Source organism: Mercenaria mercenaria, chromosome 3 (assembly GCF_021730395.1).
Source record: "Mercenaria mercenaria strain notata chromosome 3, MADL_Memer_1, whole genome shotgun sequence".
NCBI classification, from domain to species: Eukaryota; Metazoa; Mollusca; class Bivalvia; order Venerida; family Veneridae; genus Mercenaria; species Mercenaria mercenaria.
The window spans coordinates 57,160,832-57,182,775 of NC_069363.1; the positions used below are offsets into that span (position 1 = coordinate 57,160,832).

A 21,944-nucleotide genomic window follows, 5' to 3' on the forward strand; every position below is an offset into this window, starting at 1 on the left:
CAAACACATTTCCTAGAGAGCAGGGAGATTATGTCCACTTAAGTTAAAATGAAGGATTTTGACTGGTTGTGTATGGTAGTGGGTTGGTTGGGAGGGAGAGAGGGAGAATGCAGTTGACTTATTTTGTTGTCCATATTCCTGTCACAATGAAGTTCATTGTTCTTAAAATCCCCAAGAAAAATTTATAATCTAACTTGAACCGTAGTTGTACTCAGCTAATCATTACTATATTTGTCCTCATCAATACTGCAGCCTCCTTTGCAATTTTCAATTGGCTTATACAAAACTAACCTTAATTAGTACATTTAATCCTCTGTAACCACTGGCAATTTTCTCAAGCAATCAAGTTCTAATAACCTGCTTGATACATCAAAGAACTTCACTTCTCCCAGGTGAGATAAGGATATCAGATCAGTAAAAAGATAAAGTTAATGTCTCTTAGATATTGTTCATTGTTTGGTATAACAGACACATGCTTATTCCTAGAAAATAATGACCTGAGTTCAATGAAAACAACAGTTACTGCATCTTTGAAGTCTTGTAACGTTTCATGAAAATGGATACAGTCTGTTATTATTTGTTTGTTCTTATTATTTTTTTTGTTTTAAATCTAAATCTATTGTGAATTTTCCAGCAATAAATAAGGCATATGAAACCTCTGATGAAGCATCGATCTGAAGATCAAATAAATAAATTCAAAGGCAGAAATATCTCAACTTCACTACTTTGTAAATTAAGGCCTTTCCAGTTCAACATCCTTTATGTACTTCAGATTTCAGTCCTCTGGTGGTTGCATATATGATTTACTGTTAAACACCTCACATAAAACTTTCCCATTAGATTAGCTGTTCATCAAAAGAAAAAAGTTACTGTTAATTAAGGTCTGTCTCACCTAAGTCTGAACCTCAGCATCGGGCTGATAGAAAAAATGGAACGGGATCCAAGAACATAACGCATGTTTTTGTGAAACGGAAATAAATGCTTAATTAGAAGTGAAATGTAAATTCAGGGTCTACCGTGCAAGCAAATCCTACAAGTTTTGAATGAAGTTTGTCTTAATTTTCCATGTTTCTTATTCAACAATTAGTAGATCAGCATGGCTAACTGTGAGGAAACCCCTAAATAACATTTGAATGGACACTGCCATCTTGGACGTCACATCATTTTACAACGTCTATTCTAGCATAAAACTGCTGTTCTTGTCACTTTTTGGGGGTGTTTTTACAGAAGAGAAAACATGTGTTTACAGAGAGATTCTCGCGCTCACATGCTGTTAAAACACCTTTTTATATATGCTCGTTCCGTGGCATAGCGTAAATGTATTACAGCCCCAAAACGGATTATTGAAATGGAAATGACGTCAATGTGAAAGAACAACTCAGACAGAATTGGTCCTACATAGGAAAAATCATGAAAGCTTAATTTTTATTTTCATACTTTTTTTTTCAAAACAATGAAAAACATGCCTAGAGATATTAACCTTCTTGTATCAAGGATGCCATTTTTGACAATTTTACATACAGTATAAATAAATTATCGGAGGTCCAAAATAGGTGAGACAGATTTTAGTGCCTCATGACCTTAAGAGAAATTCTCAGTTAGTCTTTAAATTAGGTCTTTTCTGGCTTTCAGCTGACATATACAAGTCTTGTTTGTCTCGAGTTGCTTCCCTTCTTAAGGTAGTTCTGCAAGTTTGATAAACTGTAAGTAATTGCGTAATATCATTTATCTGGATAACTTAGAATAAAGCCCAGACTTGGCATACGGAAACGAAAATCATTTTATAAATTAAAGTCAATCCCTGAGTAAATTTATTAAAACCGTACCTTTCTAAAGACAAAATATGATATCAAAACGTTTGACATCTTTAATAATTCCAAATAATGTCTTAAAATTAGCTTGAACAGTGTGACTCTCTCTAATCATAGGCAAATATCACAAAAACAAGCACTCTGACATATACATTTTCTTTTACTCAACTGTAGACGATATAACTATTTAGGACTTTGAGAAGTTTCATTAAAATCTGCATAGTAGAAAAAATTCTATTTGTTATAATACCATCGAATTTTGTGATTTTCCCATAAACTCCCATTATGTAAACTTGTGTGAGGTCATATTTCTCAAATCAGTCTAGAATAAATTCAAGCAAATGACCATATCTTTTTTATTTGCCAGTTTTTCTAAGCATATTCTAAAGTTTTGAATAATCAGGGTTTAATCAAATTCACATTGTAGAAAAAAAATTGATCCAAATATGCAACACTGCCGTAACATTTTTTTTTTCACTGAACTCATGTTCAATTAAGACTTCAACAGAATTGAGAATGAAACATTATTTCCCAGATGACAGTCAAATAACACAATTCTCACTTGGATTACAGGAACTGCAAATAACATCATAATTCTCACTGGGATTACAGGAATTGCAAATAACATCATAATTCTCACTGGGATTACAGGAACTGCAACAGTACTTGGCCCGTATGCATCAATATTTAAAGTTTGATCCTTTGACATTTCTAGAAAATTGTCAGATTTTTTTTTGCCCTCTCATTGTTATATTAGCCCATGTTGTCAACAAACTTAGTTAATTTGCATTCTAAAACTACAGAATTCAACAGTATTACAAGCAGTCATGTCAAACTGAATACAGTATTACAAGCAAAGTCATGTCAAACCGGATACAGTATTACAAGCAAAGTCATGTCAAACTGAATACAGTATTACAAGCAAAGTCATGTCAAACTGAATACAGTATTACAAGCAAAGTCATGTCAAACCGGATACAGTATTACATGCAAAGTCATGGCCAATCAAATATTTTGGCACTCTGAACAATCATGAATATAAGTCCTGTTTTCTGTTCTTTCCGTTTTCTGGATTTAGGATAAACTTCAAAAAGAGAGAAAATTTAATGATAGTCATTTTTTTAAGTTTTCTAAGTCCACAATTTCTTTACTAGGAATATCGAGTTGTTTTTTAATTCTTGCATATTTGTATAAAAGAACCTAAAACATTCTTATATTAATCAAAGAAGTATAAAATATTTTTATAGCTCTTTGTATTAATGAAAGAATGTGCCTCGGATGATTTTGGCTTTGATTTTTTACATCTGTAATAATTATATCAAATTACATATTAAGTACATTTGATACTGTGTAGCTTTTTTGAACATTAAACTTTCTTACAAAGTCTGAAAATGAGAAGTTTTTGGACCTTTTGTTGGGACACTTAATATTTACTTTGCAAATATTTGGCCTGATGTATTGAATTTTTGTATCATGCATGGACTTGCAAGAAGTTCCAACATACCCTATGCCCTTCTTGATGCACAAAAAAACCCACTTAATTCTTGTATTTATATTTTAAAAGTACCCTGCTACAAATATAAGTTGTTTTCTTTCCAAGAGTATTAGTAAATCAAAATAAATGTCAGGCTACTGATCTTTTAACCCTTAGCCTGCTGCAGGCGAATTTAACAGCCTTTGCAAACAGCTTGGAACCAGATCAGACACCGATTAAATCGGCGTCTGATCAGGTTCCAAGCTGTTTGCTACTCTGACAATATTTCTTCCAATTTTGGAGCAAATTGAATGAACTTTACAATTTTAGCAGACGACATTTCCAGCAGACGACAATTTATCTAGCATGCTAAAGGTTAAACATCTAAATAGAAGTCAAAACAAGACCCGCCCTCTTTACATTATAATTAGCCTTCCAAAAAAAATACAGTTCTTCATTTTTATTCAGATGATCTTAAATCCAGAAAAGCATCACATAGTCCTGTCAATTCACCCCCGACCTTTACCATAAGAAAAGTAAGGTTCATTCATAATATTTTATTATTTGTAAAATTTTGGTGACTTCTTCAAATGATGCCATTTTGTTCATGTTTTTTTTTTGTGAATGATGTCTGATCGCATGTGTAATCTCTTGGACAAATGGCCTTTGATATTACTGCCCAAATGTTGTTTATATCAAAACAAAACAAATTTCTTCTTCTATACAACATATTTACCCACAAGTGAATGTAAATACTTTTATTCTCACTTTTTTTAGACATTGTTGTAGCCAGGACATTGTAAATCACAAAATCCTTACCTTCAGCCAATACCATCTTGCTACAAACTTTATGTTATTTGACTGAAACAGCTGATCAGTGACAAACTGCATGTGTTTCTGTTTGTTTGTGACCCATACAACAACCAGGCAACCTGGGTTCATCATGTCTACCAGAGGTATGTCTAACAACATATCATTGTCCATTGTGTAATACCTGTAAAATTATGTCTCATTAAAACACATATGAGCCATGCCATGGGAAAACCAACATAGTGGCTTTGCGACCAGCATGAATCCAGACCAGCCTGCGCATCCGCGCAGTCTGGTCAGGATCCATGCTGTTCGCTAACAGTTTCTCTAATTGCAATAGGCTTTGAAAGCGAACAGCATGGATCCTGACCAGACTGTGCGGATGCTGGTCGCAAAGCCACTATGTTGGTTTTCCCATGGCACGGCTCATATATTCTTGGCACAGAGGGTATCAAGGCATTCAACAATTAGTATTGGACCTTTAATACTGGATATATAAAGGATATCATACCATTAATTTAGTTTATACCAATTTACTTAAGGTCAGTTATAAAGTAAGTTCTACAACTTATATTAATCACTCCCAACACCTCATTCCTGATGGAATCCATGGTCAAAAGGTTTGAGAGATGAGAAGCCAGTTTCCATTTAATGCTGGGCAAGTAAGGGCGTTATTGGTACCATTTTTCACACCTTTGGTGTCACGCAGCTGTGGATCGACCCCACAACATACTGCACTCTACCACTAGGCTAATCTAATAACTGATTAGTTTAAATACTTGACATTATCACACAAATAATTACTTGTTTCAAATCTTGATGCAGAAAGGGTGTCACGCAAATATGTGACTTGCTTCTATACCTCATATAGGAAGAGTCATGCAAAGAAGTTTATTGTTTCAAGCTTTAACTCTGAAAGATATCCAATAAATAGATAAATGACTTCTTAAAATTCTTGCTATAGACTGGGTACCATATCGATAATATGTGTGACTGTCACACAAATAAATGACTTGCATTGGGTCTTAACCAAAAAAAGCACAATTCACTATTGTAAAATCATTAACATTTGTTGGGGACACATTTTCATGGGCTTTGTGGTTCAGTCAATCTATGAAATTAAATCCAAACCAAAATTTAAAATTCTCATATTCAGTTTCAATCTTCAAAACTTTAAATTCACAAATTTATATCTTGATTTTGCAGCAATCTGAAAGGGGACCATAAAAGGAACATTCCTGTGAATACTACTTGAGACTGGCATTGCAGTTTATTTTGGAGATATTCTTTAAAGAAATAATGGATGAAGGATGACGGAAAGGTGACGGGCATTCAATGATCCTAAAAGCTGACTATGAGCATTTTGCATTGAGGTGACGTGAAATCATCAAACCAATGAATAAATTGCATTGATCAGTTTTGTTGGCAAATACTGAGATGTTTGTTCTCTTGTTCTTTGGAAGAGAAACTCAAGTTGAAGGAAATTCTGCAGCTGCCTAATTGTACAACTCAAACACCGTCTAGATTGGTCAGCTAATAGGTGTGATAATGACTTGCTTAAGGTATAAGGTGTTAGCTTCAGTGCCACTTTCAGCAAAACAATTCTTGAAATTAAAAAGGAAAAGCATCAATAATTTGACACCAAATAAAAGACAAGAAGTTAAATCAATAAACTTATTCTGGGAATAAACACTTACTTTTTCTTGCGTTTCACAGATTTGTTTGTCCATGGTGGATCCATTACAACCAGGTCAAACTTTCCTAGGGCTGAAACAGGAGCAAAGTGTCTGAGAAAATACCCAGATGCCATTTTACAAACACCAAAATCTTTACCTTCTACTCTACATAACAAGAGCTGTCGGAGGACAGCAACGCTTGACTATTCAACAGCCCTGTCGATTGAATGAATATGAAAGTCGAAAAAGGGACATAATTTAGTAAAAAAGCAAAATAGGGTTATGGAACCTGTATAGTGCTTATCAGCTCATGACAGTGGACAAGTGTGTGAAGTTTCAATCCATTCCCATTAGTGGGTACTGAGATACCAGCTTACATATAGGAATTTAACCAAAAACTCCTAAGTTGAAAAAGGGGCATAATTTTGTAAAATGCGAAGTTGAGTAATTGACCCTTTGCATTGCATGTCATATCATGACAGTGAACAAGTGTGTGAAATTTCAATCCTTTCCCATTAGTGGATACTGAGATACCAGCTTACATACAAAAACTTAACCAAAAATTTCTATGTTGAAAAAGGGGCATAATTTTGAAAAAAAGCAAAATAAAGTTATGGGACCTGCTTGTGTATGTCAGATCATGACAGTGAACAAGTGTGTGAAGTTTCAATCCATTCCAATTAGTGAGTACTGAGATACCAGCTTACATACAAAACCTTAACCAAAACATTCTAAGTCGAAAAAGGGGCATAATTTTGTAAAAAAGCAAAATAGAGTTATGGAACCTGTGCAATGTAAGTCAGTTTATCACAGTAAATAAGTGTGTGAAGTTTCAATCCATTCCCACAAGTGGTTACTGAAATACCAGCTTACATACAAAACCTTAACCAAAAATTTCTAAGTCGAAAAAGGGGCATAACTTTGTAAAAAAGCATAATAGAGTTATGGAACCTGTGTATGGTAGGTCAGTTTATCACAGTGAATAAGTGTGTAAAGTTTCAATCCATTCCCACAAGTGGTTGCTGAGATACCAGCTTACATACAAAAACTTAACCAAATAGGGACGCGGACGCAGACGCCGACGCCGACACAGACGCCGACGCGGACACATGGGCGAGTCCAATAGCTCTACTATTCTATGAATAGTCGAGCTAAAAATGTTCTTGGTGTAAAATATGCACAAGGGACTTAATCACATTTGACTGTCTTACTCATCTACTGATGATAAACAAGTTGACAAGTCTCAGAGCTATCAGTCTTATAGTTTGCAAAACAGCAGACAAAAAACATTTAACCAAGAAATACAAATTTTCTTAAGTTACAAAAAAAGGCCATTTTTGTTAGTAAAATGCAATACAGAGTTATGATTCTAGACTTAGTTACTTCTACGATGGTGATAAGTAAATGAACACACTTTGAAGGCTGTAGCTCTTATATTGGACCAAACCAAATATATAAAGTAATATATACCCTTTTCAAATGCGCTCATTTGATTGGTCGTAATGAGTGCATGCGCAGGTCCGCAAGAAGCGATACTGACCTGCAAAAGTGATAATGACTCTTATGATATCACTTTTTCTTATATGTATGAAATATGGGCCAGTCAAATGAATGCATTTGAGAAGGGCATATAATATAACATTTATAGACTTATGCTGAGGTAAATATGTGTTTTTACTGACCTGTAAAAATGATATTGACCAAGGACGCCCGTAAAAGCACATATTGACCTCAACATAAGTCAATAAGTGTATAATAAATATCAATTTTCTAAGAGAGTTCTGATTCTGAGCCTATTCAACTAATAATGATAAACAAGTGTACAAAGTTTCAAAGCTTAAGCTTTATAGTTATTAAGAAAATTGGATCTAAAATGTGGTGCAGTCATCAACAATCAAGTGAGGACAATCCCTCACAGATATTTTTTAATCTGTTCAGTTAAAATATTACACCAACATTTGTATAATTTAGCAACCTCAGCCTGTCATAGCTGAGTTTCTGGCTTAACCCCAATACTTTTATAACTATTGACAATCGTAATAAACGTTTATTACATGAACTAGAGCTATCACCAAATGTGATTCATACCCCCACCAAAAGCCTTGTTTGAAAAAGTTTACATTTGAAATTAATGACTTCAATGGCGGATGAATATTGCACAATAGCTTGAGTCTGTGTTAAAAAATATCAAATAATAAGAGAGGTACAGATAAAGTATATCAAAACACTATATAAGTATAATTCTAAGCAAAAAGGGGGCATAATTCATGAAGTATTGGTGCAAGAGTTATGCACCTTGTGTCATATGATGTGGGTGATGATGTGCAAAAACCAAATATCTAACCTTTGACATTGAATTGTGACCTTGACCTTTGACCATCAGGCATAGGTGATGTGTTCAACACATCATCTGGTCTTGAGGAATAATAAAGTGATGTTAAATTAAAATCCTTCCAGGCATATAGATTTCAAGACGTGACATGCCAAACTGACTCCTATATAGCCCCCCACCCCCAAACATGTTTGGTGGGGGTATAAAAAGGAGTACTGCATGTTGGTGTCAATGCTCATTAGGCAAATGCAAGAAAGAGTTTTGGTTCTTGGCCTTCTTATCTACTTACTGATTCTAAAGAAATGTATAAAGTTTCAAAGCTGTAGCTCTTATAGCACAAATGAAAATAGCACCTAAATAAAAATTTAACAAAGAAATATCAGTCTTCTAAGTTAAAAATGGCCATAATTCTGAGAATACGTAAGAGAGAGCATTATGGTTCTTGACCTACATATCCATCTAATGATAATAAACAAAGTACAAAGTTTCAGGCTACAGCTATTGTGGTAGTCAAGAAAAGTGGACCTAAACAAAACAAGAGCTGTCCGTAAGACAGCCAAGCTCGACTATTCGAAATATTGTCCCAGAGGCAGGAAAATATTACCTAAAAAGGTTAAATATCAAAAGAGTTTTAAGTTCAAAAGGGGGAATAATTTGACCAAAATGTATATCAGTTATGGGACTTGCTGCTATCAACTAGTTTTATAACCCCTAAGGCACATGTGAAGTTTCAATTCAATATCTGCATTAGTTTTGGAGATAGAAACTCGCATGTAAAACTTTAACCAGAATTTTCAAAGTCCAAAAGGGGGCATAATTTGCCCAAAATACATGCCAGAGTTATGGAACTTGATCCAGTGAAGTTAGTAAATGATCTAGAAATAGAAAAAATAAGTTTCAAATCTATATGCCTTTTAGTAATAGCTGTATTGTACTTGCACGCAAAACTTTAACCAGAATTTGCTAAGTCCAAAAGGGGGCATAATTTGGCCGAAATGAAGGTCAGAGTTATGGGACTTGCTGCTATCAACTAGTTTTATAACCCCGAAGGCACATGTGAAGTTTCAATTCAATATCTGCATTAGTTTTGGAGATAGAAACTCGCATGTAAAACTTTAACCAGAATTTTCAAAGTCCAAAAGGGGGCATAATTTGCCCAAAATACATGCCAGAGTTATGGGACTTGACCCAGTGAGGTTGGTAATTGATCTAAAAAAGGAAAAAAAATGTTTCAAATCTGTATGCCTTTTAGTAATTGTTGTATGTACTTGCATGCAAAACTTTAACCAGGATTTTCTAAGTCCAAAAAGGGAAATAATTTGCTCAAAATGCATGCCCGAGTTATTGAACTTGACCCAGTGAGGTTGGTAATTGATCTAGAAAAAGAAAAAATAAGTTTCAAATCTATATGCCTTTTAGTAATAGCTGTATGTACTTGCACGCAAAACTTTAACCAGAATTTTCTAAGTCCAAAAGGGGGCATAATTTGGCCAAAATGAAGGTCAGAGTTATGGGACTTGCTGCAATCAACTAGTTTTATAACCCCGAAGACACATGTGAAGTTTCAAATCAATATCTGCATTAGTTTTGGAGATAGTAACTTGCATGTTAAACTTTAACCAAAATTTTCTAAGTCTAAAAGGGGGCATAATTTGCCCAAAATATATGTCAGAGTTATGGGACTTGACCTAGAGAGGTTGGTAATTGATCTAGAAAAAGAAAAAATAAGTTTCAAATCTATATGCCTTTTAGAAATAGCTGTATGTACTTGCACGCAAAACTTTAACCAGAATTTTCTAAGTCCAAAAGGGGGCATAATTTAGCCAAAATGAAGGTCAGAGTTATGGGACTTGCTGCTATCAACTAGTTTTATAACCCCGAAGACACATGTGAAGTTTCAAATCAATATCTGCATTAGTTTTGAAGATAGTAACTTGCATGTAAAACTTTAACCAAAATTTTCTAAGTCCAAAAGGGGGCATAATTTGCTCAAAATACATGTCAGAGTTATGGGACTTGACCCAGAGAGGTTGGTAATTGACCTAGAAAAAGATAAAATAAGTTTCAAAGCTATATGCCTTTAATTGATGGCTGTATGTACTTGCATGCAAAAACTTAACCAAGGTGTGACGCCGACGCCGACGCCAGGGTGAGTAGAATAGCTAGACTATTCTTCGAATAGTCGAGCTAAAAATGCATGTGATATTTAAGGTTCTTAGCCTACACACTCAGCCAATGGTGGTGCATAAGTGAACAAAAGTTCATAGCCATAGGTCTTACACTTTCCAAGAAAAAATGGACCTAAACAAAAATCTTAACCAACATTTATGCCCATGATCAACTGGTGATAAAATCAGTCTTTTTTATTTACCATGATAATCAAATGCAAGGGAAGTAAAAACTATTCACTCTTTCAGTAAGATAAAAGATTGTTTTCTCCCTTATACCTGGACTGAAAATAAATGTACAAAATTTTACCTAAACTGCAGGTTTAAATATCAATTAATGGCATCAGCAAGAAATACCACCAGTATAATTAACCTTTAGCCTGCTGGCGACAAGTGATTCTGCCTTTGCGACCAGTGCAGAACAAGATCAGCCTGCACATCCGTGCAGTCTGATCATAGTCTACACTGTTCACTATTCAGTCAGTAAATTTCCAGTGAACACCCCTTCGAATAATAAATGGTATTGCCCAGATTGAATGATGGACCAGTTCATTTTAGAAATTTAGCAGGGTAAGGGTTAATCATACTATCATCACAAAGCTGATCATCATCTGAAATGAGTCCACCTGCATAGTTCATTGGGAAAATGTCGATCTACTGATTGGGGGGTTGTGAATTCAATACTCAAGCGAGACATATGTTCTTGATGACAATTAATAAAGGACATTGTGTCTTAAATCATTTGCCCTCCATCTCTGATTGATGTGGGGAAGTTGATAAGTACTGGTACAGAGAGTAGGTAAGTACTGGTACAGAATCCAGGAACATTTGTTAGGTCAACTTACCACTTTTACATAACTAAAATATGGCTGAACAAGAGCTGTCTCCATAGGATGACACATGCCCCCGATGGCACTTTGAATGAATAGTTATGGACGATGTTAGAGTTTAGGACCTTTGACCTACGGACCTGGGTCTTGCGCGCAACACGTCTCCTTACTGTGCCACACATTCATGCATAGTTATTTTAAAATCCATGCATGAATGACAAAGATATGGACCGGACACGCCCATCATTGCACTATCATGAAATATAACCTTTAACGTCTAAGTTTGACCTTGACTTTTGACCTACGGACCTGGGTCTTGCGCGCGACATGTCGTCTTACTGTGATACACATTCATGCCCAATAATTTTAAAATCCATGCATGAATGACAAAGATATGGACTGGACACACCCATCAATGCACTATCATGAAATATGACCTTGACCTTTGAGCTACAGACCTGGGTCTTGCGCGCAACATGTCGTCTTACTGTGCCACACATTTATGCATAGTTACTTGAAACTCCATCCATGGATGACAAAGATATGGACCGGACACGCCCATCAATGCACTATCATGAAAAATGACATTTAACGTCTAAGTGTGACCTTGACCTTTGAGCTACGGACCTGGGTCTTGCGCGCGCCATGTCGTCTTACTGTGGTACACATTCATGCCAAGTTATTTGAAAATCCATCCATGGATGACAAAGATATGGCCCGGACACAAAAATTGCGGACAGACGGTTCAAAAACTATATGCCTCCCTTCGGGGGCATAAAAATGAGTTTAAAGCCAAAACTAACAAACAATCATCTGAAATGTGTTAAAAATTAAAATCTAACCTTTGCCTGTTCTATTCAGCTGTGTTATATCTGACATGAGGAATGTACTGTTTGGTGGTATGATGTAATTATCTCCCCTACATTGTGTAGTCAAGGCAAACTGTTCAGTGTTCTGCCAGATCACATTCACAATACCTCTCAATGACAGATCTTTCTCTGTAAAGGTAATATATTATGACATTAACACAGCATTTGGTAGAATAAATCATTTTCAAATTTTAAATATTACACTTTTTCCCATAAAGTCTACTTCATAAAAAAGAAATATCTGTAACACTTTTCCCTTGGTACCTTTCAAATAAAACTGGGTAGGTTATTTTTCTTTTTCAAGTACACTGTAAACTCGACCTTTGATCTACTGAACCCAGTAACAACAAGTGAATGAAGTATTGCCATGGAATACAAAGTCCCCTACTGGAAGGCACCTAATTTTCTCTACTGCAGTATAACATAATGAACTGATATCTGTCAATGATGTATAAACAATATTGTACTATATATACAATATAATATAACAAAGCACTTGGATTAAAATTTGCATATATAAAAACGTAGTTGTTTTCATTTGGAATTTTTTTGGCCGATTATACAAAAAGTTATCATAAAAGTTATTTATAGTAACAACAAAGTGAAATTAATCCTAAAAAAAAAAAAATAAAATAAAAAATCTATAAAATGTAAGTCCACAAGAAAATCTTCACCAGGTAGAGATAGATCAAAATACACCTAAATATTGGATGTATCATGAATGTTGTACCACAGAAAAGAGGTCTCGATTTTTCCCTACAGCCAGTAATAAAAAAGTTACAATGTAACCTATTTATAGTAACAACAAAGGGACGTAATTCTAAAAAAGTGTGCCTCATGGTGGTGAATATTTGTGCAAAGTTACATCAAAATCTCTCCATGCATGAAGAAGAAATGCTCCGGACAAAGTCATTCTTGAATTTGACCTTAGACCTAGCGACCTGGTTCTGGCGCAAGACAATTTGTCTTGTGGTGGTGAACATTTGTGCCAAGTTATATTAAAATCCCTCCATGCATAAAGAAGAAATGCTCCGGACAAAGTCCTTCTTGAATTAGACCTTTGACCTCTAAGTACGACCTTGACCTTTGAGCAAGGGCTCCGGGATTTGCACATGACACGTTGTCTCATCATGGAGAACATCTGTGCCAAGTAATATTGAAATCCCTTCATGAATGACAGAGTTATGGACCGGACATGAAACAGACCCTGTTCATGCCATGTTAACATTTGACTACTAAGTGTGACCTTGACCTTTGAGTTAGGGGTCTGAAAGTTGTGCATGACACATCGTCTTATTATGACATACAATTTTGCCAATTGATATTAAAATCCCTTCATGGATGAGAGAGTTATGGACCGGACAGGAAAAAAGCCCTGTTGACCTTTGACCTCCAATTGTGACCTTGACCTTTGAGTTAGGGGTGCAGGTTTTGCGCACGACATGTCGTCACATCATGGGGAACATTTGTGTCAAGTAATATTAAAATCCCTTCATGGACGAAAGAGTTATGGACCGGACACGAAACAGACCCTGTTCATGCCATGTTAACATTTGACTACTAAGTGTGACCTTGACCTTTGAGTAGGGGTCTGCAAGTTGTGCATGACACATCGTCTTATTATGAGGTACAATTGTGCAAAGTGATATTAAAATCCCTTCATGGATGGGATGGGAGAGTTATGCACCGGACAGGAAAAAAGACCTGTTGACCTTTGACCTCCAATTGTGACCTTGACCTTTAAGCTAGGGGTCCGGGTTTTGCACATGACACGTCGTCTCATCATGGGGAACATTTGTGCCAAGTAATAATAAAATCCCTTTATGGATAAAAGAATGGACCGGACACGAAATTGTGGACGGACGGAATGACGGAATGACAGAATGACGGAATGACGGAAAAGCGCATTCCTATAGTCCCCAAAACTGGTTTTCAACCAGTAGGGGACTAATAAAGGTCATGTACTAATCACTGGAAATCATGCTATGGTGACTGACAGTGGTTTCACATGTAAGTGATCGAAAACTGTTATCAGTCTCAAGCTGACTATGACCTCGACCTTTAACCTACTGATCCTAAAATCAACACAGGCGAGCATCTCTGAAGTTTGACAGCTGAAGGCCCTCGCTTTGTCCATCTGTGGACCAAAAATAGCTTTCAGTCTATAGGACTTTGTGACCTTGACCTCTGTACTATTGAAGACTAAATCATTATATAATATCTATAATCTACTGTCCACAAGCAATCTTCCCTAAGCCCAAGGTTTCTCTTGTTATTGAACTGAACTGTTTTCAGTCTCAGCATCACTGAGTCATTGACCTTTGACTTAAGACATCTAAAACATAAGGGGCCTGTAATCATCTACTGACCATTTGGTGCAATTAAATCTTATGGTCATAAGCCCAAGCATTCTCCAGTCACTGACTGGAAACCAAAAGTTTTCTTTCAGAACTGACCCAAGTGAAACAATATATCTCCTCTATTTGGAAGGGAAGCATAATAAAACAAATAGGTTTTACAAAATCCTTGTACTTCTTGTTTTGTTTTACAGGTTAAACTCCCAGACTGTACCCAGTTTGGCAGGTACCCTGAAATCCCGAAAATAAGCCGCGGCTTATTTTAAATTTTCGTAAGGATTTGGTGGCTTATTATCGAGAACGGCTTATTTTTGAATCCGGCGAACTTTTGAGTACATATATTCAGTAACGGTTTAAAAACCTGCGTATCTTCGAGTACCGAAGTACTGAAGATATGGATGTCATATAGTTTGCTTTTTAGTAACAACATAGGCGTCGATAAATACTTATACTTCAGAAAAATCTGACATACCAGTTTTGTTACATTTTATTACAATTTCTTAATGAAAATAATCCGATGCTAATAGATAATTACCCATTAAAAAGTTTTGTCTGACCTAACAAACAATTAATCGGCCAACGGGTATGAATAACTTACACAATAGATGATAAACACTAGCTAGTACGTGTGGAAATAACACGATGGTAACTCTTGCTCTCTCATTTGGTGTCCTTACAAAGTCATTGATACTATTACTCATACAAAAAACTGGACGGTTTATTTTTTAGTGCGGCTTATTTATGAGCCCTTTATGCCTGTAGTGAAATGGTGGCTTTTTTTCGAGACAGGCTTATTTTCAAAACCGGCTTATTTTCGGGATTTCAGGGTATATGTGACAACTACCTTTTGTATTGAATAAGTATACAGGTATACCTTTTGTTACCTGGTAAACTGGCAAGCACTGATTCCAGTCTCTACATGACTGTTCATCATGCTTTGTGCAACACTGCAATAAGCCATCACATTGACCTTCTTGACATCTCTGGTTCCAGTCTTTCTGTGTCTTTACATCATTTTCATCATAGGACTGCAGGGATCCAGCATGGTGACCAGTCTGACATCTTTGGTTCCAGGCCTGTTGTATCTTTACACCATTCTCTGTACAAGACTGCAAGGATCCAGCATGTTTACCAACCTGACATTCCTGGTTCCAGTCCTGTGACTCCTCACACATGTCTATGAATGAATGTAATGAACCATCACACTGAGCTGCCTGTCTAGCCGCGGAATTGTTATTCTTGATGTTAGAACAGTTTTGGTTCATAAAGTAGGCCATTTCCTTCCCAAGTTCTAGCAGTCTTTCATAGGCCTTCTCTATAGAATCTTTCACCTGGCAAACAACAAACAAACATTTACCAAAAACATGGTGAGATCCTTGTAAATCAATAGTGTAAGACTCTCTTGCTGTAAGTTATTACTCTCTTACTGTAAGTTAACATTACTCTCTTACTGTAAGTTATTACTCTCTTACTGTAAGATGTTACTCTCTTACTGTAAGTTAATATTACTCTCTTACTGTAATTATTACTCTCTTACTGTAAGTTATTACACTCTTACTGTAATACTGAACTTCAAACATTCCCCTTAGATAATAAAAACCATCCTCTCCATTAGGTAACAAACATCTTCCTCTCAAGAAAGACTGAAAAGAAATGATTTCCACTAAAATGTCTTTGGTAAATTCTCCAAGGAGAATATGTGGGATTGAGTAAACAAAGTCTTCCAGGTCAGAAAGATGAAACACTGCAATAAAATCACTTTTCTTGGGCCCATTTAATAGTGCCTTTCCAAGTATAAGCTGTATTTCAGAGATAAAGTTTGTAACTATATAATAACAAGAGGGCCATGATGGCCCTAGATTGCCCACCTGTGTTACGCTGCATGCATGAACAGCTTTGGTAGATGGTCATGCAAGGAAAATGTCTGTGAAATTGTACTGAAATAGTGCCAGTATTTTCTGACAAGAATATATTAAAAAGTTTCTACTAAAGAAAAATGGGCAGGTAATGTTATGTGTGTGTCGGTTAGTGGGTTGGGGTGAGGTGGGTAAGAAGTTGGGAGAATGATGTGATATGACAATATCAAACAAGAAGATTTTTCCACTACAAATCAAACAAGTAGATTTTTCCACTACATACATAAATGGAAAAGTGACCACACACCCCAGCGTCTGTTTTTTGACGACACAGAATAATTTGTACAATCTTCGTAAAAGGTCACTAAAGAAACATTTGTGTAACATTGTTTTAAGATTGGGCCTGCTATTTCTAACAAGGACATTTTTAATGTTTCCAATATATATGTATTGGGAAAAAAGTGACAACTCCCCCTGGCAGCCATGTTTTATGATAAATCAAAATAATTTGAATAAATTTGGTAGAAGGTTAAACAAGAACCACTTGTGTGAAATCATTTTAAAATTGGGCCAGCAGTTTCCTACTAGAATTTTTTTAAGTTTCCACTACATATATACAGGGAAAAGTAACAATGCCCTCTGGCAGCAATGTTTTTTATGAATCAGAATAATTTGAACAATCTTTGTAAAAGGTCACACAAGGACAATTTGTGTGAAATTATTTTAAAATCAGGCTAGCAATTTCATACAAAAAGTGTTTTTTTAAGTTTCTACTATATACATATAGGGAAAAGTGATCACGCCCTCTGGCTGCCATGTTTTTTAATGAATCAAAATTATTTAAACACTCTTGGTAAAAGGTCACACAAGGACCATTGTTGTTTAAAGAAATTGTTGACGACAGATGGATGCACAGCGGACACAGCATGATCACAATAGCTCACCATCTGTATTTCATGCTCAGGTGAGCTAAAAATCCATACGTGAAACTTGACAAAGTGTATATAAATAATACACAGATTTTGTGGTGAGCCCTTAAAATCATAAAAAGTTATATAGTTACAGTAGTACCTAGTTCTTACCTCATTATGAAAGTCGGCGGCCATCTTTTCACCAATGTTTAAGGGTTCCTGTCTTTTGCGCTGTAAAAATAAAAATATATCCTAAGATTTATATAACAAAAACTTATGAATAGGTAGACAATTGTAACAATTTATTCATTAACTTGGTGACACGTGTATCATTAACAACACTTTTTTTACCATTAAAAATTGCTGATAAATGAACTGAATGGCAACAGGGGTGGAGTTGTGTCTTGCAACAATCCATTCATGCATTTAACACTGTTTAATCATTGCAATCTCTTCATTTTTAATCATATATTATGAAATCATTTAATTGTGTGGACAAAAAATTATGTGGATTCATTCAAAAATTTAGTTTCATTGGAGATCAAATTTATATTTTTAAATTGTTAAGAAAAGACAACAGAATTTTTACACTTTTATTGAGATTAAATTTCATAGAGATAGGCCCTTAGGCCTAAAATTTTCAATGATAGTATTACATTAAATAAAGTCCAGAAATTAATTTCCAAGTCCTTGAAATAACCAAAAATGATTTCACAAATGTGAAGTTTATGATAGTTTTGTTAATATCAATAACAGAAGTTTTAATTTTTAATTTTAAGTTGTGATCCACAAAGAAGGACAACTCTTGCCTTGGGCTAGTACTTATAAGTAGAGATCTATTAGTTTACTTCCCTTGCAATTACACAATTGAGTGGAAAATGAAAACTGTTTTATACACAATATCATATTTTTTTGCACAACAAATTCATTAAGGATTTATTCATTTGTGTTTGATTTACCCCTCAAGACATGGTTCCTATGATTCTGTCAAGTTACATATGGTAAAAAATTAACTTTTAACAAGCAAATAATAAAACGAAGTACCAGTAGGTAAATAATAGTGCAGATAATACAGTTTTGCTTCTATCAAAATGTCACAATAGATCCACTTTTGTAATACAGAACACCTGGTAGGATTAGTAAACGTGCAATTATATTGATCTCTATTTCCTATGCCTAAATTTCAGGGACTAACCAACAGAAATTTGACCTTTTTATTGGGATTGAATTTCAGGGACTAACCAACAGAAATTTTATGTTTTTATTGGGATTAAATTTCAGGGACTAACCAACAGAAATTTGACCTTTTTATTGGGATTTAATTTCAGGGACTAACCACACCAATAAATCTACAAAAAGTAGTCTCCCATGAAATATAAATGATTTCACAGGAATCTAAAAAGAATAAAAATTTCAAGAAATCTGAACACCATACTTTTCTCTTCCTTTTTTGTCCATCATCTTTTAGCTCAGTTGATTGTAGCTTTTCAAATTGACTATCCATCCTGTAGGGTTCTAGAATTTCAAACAGGTCTGACTTCAGTCTATACTGTTGTACACTGCCATCTGAAGGGAAAAGCTGGTATTAGTGATTTAATGATAAACAAAAAGTTGAAATGTTCGAATATAGTGAAGTCATTAAAGGTGGTTACTGTAAGTGTACTTATATTAGCGTGGTTAAATTTTAGCACAAACGCCTTAAATTGAATAATTTCGACTTATTAGTGCGTACTTGTATTAGCGCAATATCAGCAGCGCTAAAATAGCCAATTGGCAGTATATGAAACACCAATTTCCGATGGAATACGGAATAGCCCGAACATGACCGTTGTATCAAGCAGTTCTGCTCTGGACTATATATGCACGTTTTGTCTTTAAAAATATATTACTTAATAACGTTTGCATATGCATTAAGTCATTTTTTTAATAAAATGCAATATATAAATAACCACTAGATGTTGCGGGTAACGACGAATTCAAACGGTCTGTCAAAAAAAGTTTTCATTGCTGGTATAAAAATGAAGTTGAGGGACAAATTCAAAATGGGATTGATGTGAAAGACGTCGCAGTTGACTTAAAACTTTCAAGAATGAAACCTATTTATGCAAACTGGCTTATTACTGCCCATCAGAGCTAGAAAACTCTACCATATTAAATGGCTGGCGTCTGACTGGTATTCGTTATGAAATCGACCAGGCACACAAATAAACATGTCACATAAAATCTACATTCGTTTAAATCAGTGTTAATCTATATACTGTAAATTTATACATATATACAGTGCAGAATGGTGACAATTGTTTGTTTTCAAATTCAAATTAACACTTGGTTTTCAAAGCAGTAAAATGTTATGGTGACACTCGTAATTAGCGCGACCAGACAAACTGGCGATCTACTCCAAAGGTGTTACATACGATGTTTACGGACAATGGCGAAGATACAAAAATGCAGCGTAATTAAAAAAAATATATGACATTTGCACTAATGTTCAAACAGGTTTAATTATTCTATTAAAACTTTTCTGCAGAATATTAGTTAGGAATGCAGTTATTGTCATATTTACACAATAAATATGTATTTCTCTTTGTTCTGTTGCATTGTAATGACGGTACTTTTGAGGCGATAAATGTTACATTTTTATTAGGAAAGCCCTTCATTTCAGTCAGATATTAGCGCTAGACATGAATTAGCGCATGTCCGATCCCACTAATAGCGCGGAAATTAGTATTCCGCTGATATTAATACACTTACAGTAATTAGATTTTGGTCAACTAATGGATTTAACCAACTGATCATAAAGTTTACACTTATTTGTGTACATCAGGTTCTTAATATACTTCAGATTTTCGCTGGAAGTATTTCTAAAATTTGATTTGCCGAACCAAGATAATGTTATTTTAGCATAAGTATAAATTTAATAAACACAATTTGACTACGGAATATGAATACACACACTACCGTATTAAAGTTGTCAAACATTTGTATTGACAAGTACATACTTTGCCAAAATTCATTAGAAATGCAGGTTTATAAAATTATTATTACCTCCCTTTGTCTATTTCAGCTGCATACCAAGAAAAATTGAAAAATGACGAATTTCCAAGCTACAAGCTGTTTTAAAACTTGCCTTTTTGTTTTAGGAAGTTGAAATATCCAAATATTTATCAAATGTAAAACTAGAAATTATACTGAAATCAAAAGAAATAGTCAACTTTTTAAAACTGTTATACATGTATTAACGCATTAAAAGTAATAAAATATACATTTCCATTCGGGATCTAACTCTGTGTAATGGGACTTTTTGTTTCTTAAATAAATCTCTAACAGAAAATATGAAAACTGAAAAATGTCATAAAATTCTCAAATTCTGATTAATTTTATATCTCCAAAAGTTGAAATCCACAACTCAAATTTAGTAACGGAACGGTAAATGCAGATGTAACCAAAAGAGTCCAAAGCGACATCAGGCAATCAAAAATTTGGACATTCCCTTAGTTTCAAGTATTTCAACAGATTAAGAGAAAACATTTTTGAAGAGAAAGTATTTAAAAGTTTATTGAAAATCCTGAGGTACTGACTGCAAAATAGAGTCGTGGACAATTTAATGTTGCTGTACTCTTTCAGGCACTGTGCCATATACATGAATATAAGTAAACTGGATTATTTTGATATTACCATGATCTGCAATGCTGTATCTGTTTATCAGACTCTCAGACTTGTCAGGATCTCACAAGGCACTTGCGATAAGTGTGATACAGCCTGGCAAAATCCGATATGAAGTTTTATATATACAAAAAATGTAATATTGTTACAATGGTTTTTAGTAAACAGATGCAAAATAAATTAGTACAAATTTCAACATTACCATCAGTTTTCACTATTATTTTAGATGCCTTCAAATGATCTATAATACAGCCATCATCATTTTGTACAATAACAGACATTGTTGCAACTTCTTATCACATTACTCCATTACTGCATACCTAAAACAAAGTAAAAACCCAAAAATTAATTATTTCATGACTTTGAACCCTATTTGAGCCACACCAACATAGTGCATTTGTGACCAGCATGGATCCAGACCTTCCTGCCAATCCGTGCAGTCTGGTCAGGATCCATGCTGTCCGCTAACGGTTTCTCTAATTGCAATAGGCTTTGAAAGCGAACAGCATGGATCCTGACCAGACTGCGCGGATGCGCCGGCTGGTCTGGATCCATGATGGTCGCAAATGCACTATGTTGGTTTTCTCATGGTGCGGCTCATTTAAGGAAACCTTTGATATCTAATATCTCTTTATGTATAAGGTGTTAGCCCCACAGGTTCAAACCAAGCTTGTGTTCACAGCTGCATATCAGAATATAATAAAACCTTTCCAAGCAAACAGCCTGAAGAGTCGATTAAAAAAAGCTCGTTCTTTCTCCAAAGTCATGTTTAAATTTACTGAATTTCTTGCATGTTCTTATACAAGATACAGTCTTAGTCTTGACCAAAATGCTGCGTTACCTGTATGTTAGCCAAAAAAGGTAAATACCTAAGTACTGACAAGGCCAGCGGTCATATCTAGTCAATTCTAGTTAAAACCTGTTACCCGTAATATGGTTGATTTAAAATTTAGGTTTAAGATACACCTATAGTGTCCCTAAGACAGTGTAAGAACTGTTTAACAGTTTATACTCTAGTAATTTTAATCAAGCTGATATGAAGATGTTCGAGCAAAATCGTTAATACACTTTTCGGCTCTGCATAATGGCCCCCACAGAGGAAAGAGAATACTAAATCTATTACCCTGTAAACTCTGACAACTGTAGGCAAAAGCATTCTCCAGTAAGCTGAAAACCAGTTACTGGTG

General features: G+C 35.0%; 1 protein-coding gene across 3 annotated transcripts in view; it reads right to left on the minus strand.

The window, feature by feature from the left end:
* LOC128555651 (uncharacterized) overlaps positions 1-21,944 on the minus strand; it is a 29,393-nt gene that overhangs the window by 5,443 nt on the left and 2,006 nt on the right. For all 3 annotated transcript variants that reach the window (XM_053538664.1, XM_053538663.1, XM_053538665.1), the window contains exons 2-8: positions 20,960-21,077; positions 18,530-18,660; positions 17,266-17,325; positions 15,202-15,658; positions 11,944-12,099; positions 5,793-5,862; positions 4,105-4,279 (exon numbers count right to left, since the gene is read on the minus strand). In XM_053538664.1, coding sequence (XP_053394639.1) covers positions 4,105-4,279; positions 5,793-5,862; positions 11,944-12,099; positions 15,202-15,658; positions 17,266-17,325; positions 18,530-18,660; positions 20,960-21,038 — 1,128 coding nt within the window. In that variant the 5' untranslated portion in view covers positions 21,039-21,077. The remainder of the gene's footprint in view (positions 1-4,104; positions 4,280-5,792; positions 5,863-11,943; positions 12,100-15,201; positions 15,659-17,265; positions 17,326-18,529; positions 18,661-20,959; positions 21,078-21,944) is intronic.